Source organism: Mixophyes fleayi, chromosome 4, assembly GCF_038048845.1.
Source record: "Mixophyes fleayi isolate aMixFle1 chromosome 4, aMixFle1.hap1, whole genome shotgun sequence".
Taxonomy (NCBI): Eukaryota; Metazoa; Chordata; class Amphibia; order Anura; family Limnodynastidae; genus Mixophyes; species Mixophyes fleayi.
The window spans coordinates 33,441,046-33,450,707 of NC_134405.1; the positions used below are offsets into that span (position 1 = coordinate 33,441,046).

Consider the following 9,662-nt stretch of genomic DNA (forward strand, 5'->3'; position numbering starts at 1 on the left):
ATCGTTGAATGGTCAGTTTTTTAAAGTAGGGATGGTCACTGAGGGAGAGCACGGTCAATGTATGAGAATACCAGATGAACAGCGTAGGACATTGAATGATATTGGATAGACAGAGTATTACATCTTTGAAAACATATTGAGGCATATTTATCAAGGTGCAAAAACGCTTACACCCGTAACAACAAATCAGACCTTTTCTTTCATTGTCTAATGTGCGCTAATTACTCGCTAGTTACTAGAAGTTCCTGAACACTTGCAAGTTGTTATTAAAAAAAAACCTGCGGGTATATTTACTAAACTGCAAGTTTGAAAAAGTGGAGATGTTGCCTATAGCAACCAATCAGATTCTAGTTATCATTTATATAGTACATTCTACAAAATGACAGCTAGAATCTGAGTGGTTGCTATAGGCAACATCTGCACTTTTTCAAACCCGCAGTTTAGTAAATATACCCCCTGGTGTGTCAAGCATGAGAAATTGTACAATTTTAATGCACTGTTCCATTTTTAAACTACACATATAAAATTGTGTGAATAAAAAGTAGTCCACAGCTTTAACTGCAATTGCATCATCTGTCTCATTCTTCTACTTCCTATCTCTCTTATTCCCTGTCAGTGTCCCTCCTTTCTCTTGCTCTACGTACTTTCAAAGTTTGAGAGAATGTTGCCTTTCTTCGCTATTCTATTCCCCTATGTTCTTTTTCTCTGGATTTTCTATCATTCTTCTTTTCTTCACATTTACTTTTTTTTTTTTAGTCCAACTTTCTCTCTCGTCCTGTATCCCCTCTGCTCTCCCCCCCTCCCTTTTCTTTCTCTCAATGTCTTTTGGCACAAAGTCAAAACACGAGTCAGACTAGTTAACTTCGGGCCTCAAATGTTCCCCTTATTTCCCTATTTTTATCTCGCACCCCGTTTCTCCAAGCGTCACCAAAATTGGGCTTAGCGCTCCTCCCCCCTTTCCCCACACCCCCAATTTTTTGGGGATTTTTCTGGCGAGTCAAACGTATTTGATTTAAGTGTAGAAAGTTGTGTGGGGGGAGAGGAGAGAGTTTTCTGCTGAGAAAGAGAGAAAGGGAGAGAGAGAGCTCTCGCTTTGGACGCAACTTCTCTACAGAGGGTGAGGGGGTCGAGGGAGACGCCCCAAGCTGCCCCCCGAGGTGGATATCCCTAAATATTGGGGTGCAAAGGAGAGTGCAAGTGTGATATGGTTGCTGTTCAGATGTGTCTCTGAGAGAGGATGCAAAGGGAGAGGTGGCGGAGGGGGGGGGGGGGGGGGTCTGGGTAACAAGTCTTCCAAATTAATTATACACCTGGGGTGTACTCAAAGGTAAGTGAGCAAAGGAGGCGGGTGTCAAGTGGGGGGAGAAAAAAAACGGGTGAACAAAATTTTAAGAAGGTATTTTGTAGAAGGGAAGTGTAAGGGTTGGGTGTGGAGTAATCTTCTTTGTTCTGCTCTCTATACGGTCTCCCCCTTATTTTCCTCTCTCCTTTTCTTTTTATCCCCCCCCCCAACCATCTCTCGGGGCGAACGACAAATAACCTGGGTCAAGGGAGCTTGCACTCTTTTAAGACCGATTTGCATACATTTAGCACGGATGTTGACAAATACTATTGTGTACACGCATGGAACCCACTTCCATATTTTTTCGGCATTCACAGATTCTTCCCACATGTTGCTGCACATACACAATAGATTCGGGTGCTGTGCTCACCCCTCTGCCAATGTGTGAAGGAGGACATTTATACTGGGGTGCCTGGGTCTATGCAGTGCTCACACATGCACTGGCTATAGGTGTACTAGCAATAGGCTGTTGGCCCTGGCTAGATATGAAATGTAGCATAACATACAGGTCTGGATTTTAGAATCGAATGTGATTTATTGCAATAAATAGCATGTTCAAGGCTGGGGTTGTCTGTATTAATAGCAGTCTGATAATAACTGTATTGTGGCATGTTTTCTGTCTTATCTGCTGTGTAACAAACTATACGATGTAACCCAGAGTCCTGAGCAGTTCACCCACACATCTATAACCTTTGCATCATAAATACAGATAACACAAAACCACTTTTCAGCACCTATATTTATATTAGACATTACGAGTGTATATAATTACCCATATAAACTAGTGTTCACCAATGACACATATACACTGCCAGCTTTTCTATAGTGCAGATATTTCATTGCTGATCAGCCCATGACACTCACTGTGCCAATCTCTCTACACGGCTAAAGGAGGGGATATATTTAGGCACTTAGTTTGGCTTTTACGCCGACAGCAAATAAGTCGTGGGCTGAAAACACGGACCTGCGAAGCTGGCAGTCTGCCAATCCCTCCACGAAAGGATTAGGGTTCGGAACAAAGCTAAAGTGTGTATATTTATACCAGGGCAAACCACGATGTAAGGAGTACAAAGGCAATTTTGTTTTTGTGCATGCAGGGATAACCATGCCTGTTGGCATGTAGGACACAAATGCTGGGCAGCTTTATTTTAACTCTGCAATTTAGAGTTGAACTGGGAGTCATCCTTCCCAACTCTAAATCTGTCTGCACATTTTAGATTTGCCCCAGCCCTGCAGAGCAACACGGTTTTGCCAAGGTTGATTCTATCTGGGTTTACTCCTGACTAATTAAGACTCTCAATGACAGTGGCAGCTGTTGTAATTGCCCCCTGGCGTATAAGACAATATGGGTATTGGCAGTGACTAACTCTTACATCCATTTTTATTAATCCCCACCAATCTAATGGAGTTGACACATCTATAACCAGAATTCTACAAGAGTGCAAGAGTTCTCATACTGCCCGAGTGTACACTGGCATTACCAGTCTTCAACATCGACAGACTGATACGGGCAGCAGCCGTCTACTGCTAACAACACAGATCTGGGCAGTGCCAATCTCCCTTTAGCAGCACACAGATATTGGCAGTGCCCTCACGATAACAGCTGCCAGTTCTGTCTGTGCTGCTTCAGGGCGTTTGGGAAAATTCAACATGGTGGGATGAAAAGAAAAAATGACAGATTTCAGTTTGACATTTCAATAGTTTTATTAAAAAAAAAAAAAAAAAGCAGCAAAGTCTGCCTTCGCTATGGGTCACAATGTCAATATGATAGGTCGTAAGCTCATTGGTCTCCTGTGGATGATGCGGGATGTGACACGGTGACGGTATCTACAGGAGCAGAACTGCAGTGACGTTATGCCAGGGAATGGTCAGAAAGGGAGAAGACTCATATGTACAAGAGACAGGTGGGTGTAACACAGGCCATCAGCGAGATAACAGGGGGAGGTCACTGGAGTTCATAATAAAACTGGAATCCAAATTTAGACTATCTGAAATGGAAAAAGGAATAAACAGGATTAGAGGACAGGGAGTCTGTAAAGGAAATGGGGGGAGGGGATGGTAAACAGAGGAGAGGAAAAAGATAAATTAGGGCCAAAGAAGAGAGGACAGGGAAAGGAGAATAAGGGCTGGCTGAAGAAAGGGGAACATGGGCCAAAGTAAGAGAAGGACAAAGGAGAGGAGGTAAAGGAGAATGGAGATGGGGGTAGGCAGAGGAGAGGATAAAGAGAAAGGGGCCAAAGTGGTGGAGGGAAAGAAGGCGGGAGAAGCAGGGAAAGGGAGGACAGGGAAAGAAGGCGGGAGGAGCGGGGAAAGGGAGGACAGGAAAAGAAGGCGGGAGGAGCGGGGAAAGGGAGGACAGGGAAAGAAGGCGGGAGAAGTCAGAACAGGTAAAGAAGGCGGGAGGAGCGGGAAAGGGAGGACAGGAAAAGAAGGCGAGAGGAGCAGGGAAAGGGTGGACAGGAAACGAAGGCGGGAGGAGCGGGGAAAGGGAGGACAGGAAAAGAAGGCGAGAGGAGCAGGGAAAGGGTGGACAGGAAACGAAGGCGGGAGGAGCGGGGAAAGGGAGGACAGGAAAAGAAGGCGGAAGGAGCGGGGAAAGGGAGGACAGGAAAAGAAGGCGGGAGGAGCGGGGAAAGGGAGGACAGGAAAAGAAGGCGGGAGGAGCGGGGAAAGGGAGGACAGGAAAAGAAGGCGGGAGGAGCGGGGAAAGGGAGGACAGGAAAAGAAGGCGGGAGGAGCGGGGAAAGGGAGGACAGGAAAAGAAGGCGGGAGGAGCGGGGAAAAGAAGGACAGGTAGGGTAGGGCAGAAAGTAGAGGTAAGCGAAAGAAGAAGGTGGGGTAGCTGAATGGAAGGGAAAGAGAACAAGAGCCAAAGTAAGTGGAGAAGATAAAAGAAGAATGGGGGTGAAGGAGGATGAAGAAAAGGGGGTAAGGAGAAGGGGGGTGATGTAAGAGGCAAAGGTGAATGGGGGGAAGCGACAGAAAGTTGAGGGGAGGTAAAGGAGAATAGGGGGAGATGGAGAACAGGGAAAGTCAAAGTGAAGGAAAGGGAAAAAGTGGAGAGAAGGGACAGAAATACAGGAGAAAGATAATGGGTGCAAACTGGAGGAGAGAGCAAGGAAAACAGGAACCAAAGGAAAGAAACGGGAAAAGAGAATTGGGGCAAAAGCAGAGAACAGAGGTAAAAGATAATGCAAAAGAAGAGCAGGGGAGTGGAGGTGAAGGAAAGGGGACTGTGGGAGCAGTGGAGAGGAGAAAGGGGGAGAGGAGAAAAAAAAAAAGAGAACAGGGAAGCAGAGGAGATCGGAAATGGGGAACATGGGAGCGAGGAGAGGGGAAAGGGGAACTTGGAGAGGGTGGGAAAAGGTGACGAGGAGAGCATTGGAGGAGAGGGAAAGGATAACGGGAACAAAGGAGGAGAGAGAAAGGAGAACAGGGGAGCAGCGGAGGAGAGGGAATTGAGAAGAGTGGAGCAGCGGAGGAGAGGTATGAAGCTTTGGGTGCAAGTGGAGGAGAGGGAAAGGAGAACAGGGGAGCAGTGGAGTAGAGGGATGAAGCTTTGGGTGTAAGTGGAGGAGAGGGAAAGGAGAACAGAGGAGCAGTGGAGTAGAGGGATGTGGTATTGGGTGTAAGCGCAGGAGAGGGAATTGTGAACAGGAGAGCAGTGGAGTAGAGGAAAAGAAGAACGGGAGCAGCGGGGTAGAGGGATGAAATATTGGGTGTAAGTGGAGAGAGGGAATTTAGAACAGGGAAGCAGCAGAAGAGAGGGGCAAAGTATTGGGTGTAAGTGGAGGAGAGGGAATGGAGAACGAGAGCAGCGGGGTAGAGGGATGAAGTATTGGGTGTAAGTGGGAGAGAGGGAAAGGAGAACAGGGGAGCAGCGGAGTAGAGGGATGAAGTATTGGGTGTAAGTGTGAGAGAGGGAAAGGAGAACAGGGAAGCAGCGGAGGAAAGGGAAACGAGAACGGGGTGGGGGGAGCAGAAGAATGGACATAAAGTGGAGGGGGAGGAGAGATAAATAAATACATAAACAAATAAATATGAAAGTTTAGCCAAACAGAGGGAAAGGAGGATTAGTACAAAATGGATGAACATAAAAGTACAGACGAGAGGCGCACAAGACAGAAGGAAGACAGACACAACGTGAAGGAACATAATATAGCTTAATTAGAGACGACAAGAAAACGGAGAGGAAGAATAAAAAAATTAAGAATCACACCTTGATCAAAGTTGAGTTTTTTCACAGTGCTCCTGTCGCCAAGACCCTCAATATCTACCAGGTCACTGTTTGCATCCGAGTCATTAAGGGCACTGAGAGTTACATCTGCTGGAACAAGAAAGGTGGAGAGAAGAGAGCGCCTTATAGCACACCAAAACACCCCATGTCCGTACCCCCCTATCCCAATATCCATCCTTTCATTGCCACCCCCCTCTCACCAGATGACTTGCGTTTCCTCATGGCCGCTTGAGAACCCTCGGGGAGAGTCGTTCCACCGACCACCTGCGGTGCCGACACCGTGATGACAGAAGGTACCGAAGAGGACACGGGTACAACCTTCTTTACCACTTTCCGGGGGGAGTCACACGTCAGGGGAACACCGCTGTCGTCATAGATCTTCCGTTTCACGGCAAACTTAATCTGTGCACTGTCAGGGGACAAAGTAAGATGGCGGATAAGGAAGAGGATGGAGGAGCGTACAGAGAACACGTGGAGGGTGGTAATGAGGTAAAAGAATGCGAGGCATGGGTATAGAATAAACAGACGTAATGCAAGAGACAAACACTGAGGGAGGGAGGAGTAAATTCCAAACCACTGTCATTATTTCACTCCCACCATCTTCTATTCTCCATTCTCTCTGTCTCCCACCCCCTGGCTCTCTCCTTACACTGTCCTCTCCTTGATCACTGAGCTGATCTGATTTAAGTCCTCCCCGAAGCGTCTGACAGCTGCATGCAACATCTGAATCTCAGTGTCTGTCCAGCGGGCCCTGGGGAGACACAACAGGAAACCAGGAGTGAGACTAGAGCCATGGGGAGGGGGAGACAGGAGGAGGCTTGTGCAACATAGAGAGAGATGGTATGGGAAGAGATGGAAGAGAATGCAAAGAACAGGGAGAGAGATAAAGGAGGAGACTGAGATTTGGCCCGAGCGCAACCTGCATTTGCTTTAAAACGCACAAATTGTGGGCATACGCACGTCCGAATTCAACAAGGAGCAGATCTGAAGATACGCCTACAGTCCGGTTCTGGGCATGTGCAGATCAAATCTGCGGATTATATGCACAGAATAGCCATTTATGTTCCTTAATGATTCAGGCCCAAGGAGTGAGGGATATAACCTGCATGGTCATGTCCGTCTCCCCTGTTTCTGCTAACTATTCCTCTGCCCAAATTTCTCTCTTCAACAGAAATAAATACGCGTCCATTAAACGTCCAGAAATGGAGCATGAGCTCAAGAGTGGAAGAAATGTGACTTTATGGTGGATCCTGTACACTAAATGAGTAAAGCTTCGCAGAGAGTGAATATCTACAAGAACTCTGAGCAGATTGAGACCACCTATTACATATTAGGAGAGTAGTGCGTGGCCACTGAGAACCAATGATAGACCTACTGTATGGTTCTGCTGTAGTAACGTTACATGTATGCTACATGTTTGCTTAGCACTGACTTCAGGTATGTGGCATAATGCAGTGGAAATAAGTGCAATATAACCATGTGGAATGTGTATTTCATGTGTGGCTAGTTTTAAAACATACTTGCCAACTTTTCCTCGTTGGCATCAGGGAGATCCCGGGGAGGTGGGCGTACGGGTTCAAGGCTTGACAAATCGCATCATGTTGATCCCGCCCCCTAAACAATTGTCACAATTTTGCCCAATTACAGCAGGGGCTAAGATGACAATATTTGCGTCATTAAGTCCCCCCCAACTTATCTATTGCAGGGGCGAGAACCGGGAGGTTGCCCTGCTCTCCCGGGAGGTCTCCCAGAAATGCGGGAGTCTCCCAGACATTCCGGGAGAGTATGCAACTATGCGTTAAAGAAAAGCAGCTAATGAATCTCTACAGGCTGAAGTGTCTTTTACATTTCTGTCTCCATCACTGAAGTCATGTTGTCTGACCTATAAGTCTTTGATTAAATCTTGGTCTCCATGAAAATGGCCATCTCCATAGGCATCAATACATGGACATAGGACACAATTTCTGAACTGTCATCCTGCCACAGATAGCGAAGTCAACCACGTCTTGTACTAACTCAGCATCAGGAAGAATGCCAGACTCTTCAGGGAGTGAGGGAGATCACCCCTAATTCAGGGAGAGTTGGCAAGTATGTTTTAAAAGGATGATTTGTTTACCGTATATGGGGAAGCAGGGGTATGGGTACCATAACTGGAGAGGTAGAGATCATGTGAACGGGACAGGACCCCACCACGATGGATAATAAGTAGCAGATGTTGCTTTTGAAGCTCAAGGTATGATTTATTTTGTATCCCTCAGCAGCAGGGCAGGAAGGCAGTATAAAGTGGTTAGAAAGATCCATACGACAGAGGAAGGAAACAGAGATAAAATAACAATAGGGATGGATATTAGGAGAGGTGACAGAATATAGATCGATATAGATGCTAGATGACGATTACCCTGCCGGTGAGGAATCAGTCACAGGGTGAAGCTGCATAGTTAGCTCTCCCAACTTTGTGAAGGCGGCTCCGGCCGCTGAGAAGATCTCCCCGACCTGGATACACAGAGGGAAACAAATGCAAAATAAATCTGCATTCACAGCACCTTAAGGCTACGTATACCCATGGGTGTTTGCAATGGGTTTTTTCACCGTTTTCTAAATACGCATTTAATTTCTATTTTACATTTCGTTCAAACACAAATGTAAATGTATCTATCAAAATTTCATTAAACGCAATTGAAACAAAATAAATAAGTTATGTTCAGGCAAAACGCGTGTGGAAAAAACTTTGTCGCTTCACATTGCGCTTACAATGTGCTCCCATTGAGATGAAAGCAAGTTTTCACCTGAGTTAACGTGAATCAGGGGCACTGTAATGACACTAGGAACATTAAAGAAAAGAAAAAGAAAGGCGCTGCAGTGCAACACAAGTTAAGCATGCGTAAAAATGCAAATATATGTACAGTCTAATGTGCAATTATATTTATTTTTAGACATGGGTATTTGTACTGTATTTACTACACATAGCAATTACACTAAACATAACATAACAAATTCCCTACACATATCATGCAGTGCACATGTAGCACGAGAAGCATGTTGTATGTATGGTAATGTATAGTCTTCCTCCTAGTGGTTAAAGGACTACATCTCCCGGCATGCACAGCTAGCATAATAATGGGCACATGACTCCTCTCTGCCAATGAGAGGCCATCCAGGCCGCACGGGTACCTTAGTCGATGCTGACGTCATGGTGCCAGGGTGAAAAGGTCTGGAGGGTGTTGTTAGAACGAGCCGAACCCTCCGTCGCTCACGACCGAGCTGCCGTCGTTCTGCTGCCGGTAACCCGCCGTGTGACCGCCTCAACACACGCAGTCTCCCGCTTCCTATTCGCTAGCCGTACGCCAATACCGCGCTGCGATTGGCTCCTTTCGCCGACGCTCCGACACAGTGGGAATCCCGCCCACCGCTAGCTCGCACAGCTATAGGCTGCCGTGTCCTGTCGTTCACAGGCGTAATGCCCGCCCCTGCTGTTTTCCTATTGGCTGAGCAGTCGTCTTGTTGTGATCCTATTGGGTGCTGTTTACGCTGTGCTTATTGGTTAAGCTGGGTACTATGTATACAATGAGAGGACACAACTATGAAAATGGACAATAGGGACATTGACCCCAAATTCTGTCCCTAATAGTAATACAATACTATATAATACATGCATAGTGTGTATATATGGGATAATGCACCCCTTAATGTGAGATAAAGGCATATTAGAGATCACCAAATCATTACATTGACATAGAAATACAAAAATTCCACACCTATTGGCGCTACACAATTAACTAAGATATATAATGCACAGTAGGAGTATAAATTATGAATTTACACTATAATTGTCGTTTTTAGCAATGTCCATATATAAAGTTTATCAAGGTGTTATTTCCACAAAATATGTTCAATTTGATGCTCTCATTCAATGGAGTTCAATATTCACAAAGTTGCAATATGTGGAAAAAAGGGGGGAAAAAAAGACAAAGGTCCCATAGTGCATTATCCTTCATAACATTTATTGTTCAACAATGAATAAAATATATATATATATATAAAAAAGTATTTTCCTTTTTATAACATGTGTCCTGAAAGAGTAAG

General features: G+C 45.7%; 1 protein-coding gene across 4 annotated transcripts; it reads right to left on the reverse strand.

The window, feature by feature from the left end:
* Positions 1 to 3,027: 3,027 nt before the first annotated feature.
* Positions 3,028 to 8,998, reverse strand: BACC1 (BPTF associated chromatin complex component 1). Of its 4 annotated transcripts, none has more exons than XM_075206532.1 (6): positions 8,751 to 8,998; positions 7,978 to 8,072; positions 6,229 to 6,330; positions 5,780 to 5,988; positions 5,562 to 5,669; positions 3,028 to 3,330 (listed from the first exon to the last, which is right to left on the reverse strand). In XM_075206532.1, the coding sequence occupies exons 1-6, from the start codon at positions 8,769 to 8,771 to the stop codon at positions 3,266 to 3,268; spliced, it is 600 nt and encodes a 199-aa protein (XP_075062633.1). In that variant the 5' UTR covers positions 8,772 to 8,998; the 3' UTR covers positions 3,028 to 3,265. The 4 variants fall into 4 exon arrangements, with proteins under 4 accessions (XP_075062633.1, XP_075062634.1, XP_075062635.1 ...); XM_075206533.1 differs by having other exon boundaries at positions 5,562 to 5,666; positions 8,751 to 8,996; XM_075206534.1 differs by lacking the exon at positions 6,229 to 6,330.
* Between the last annotated feature and the right edge of the window lie 664 nt (positions 8,999 to 9,662).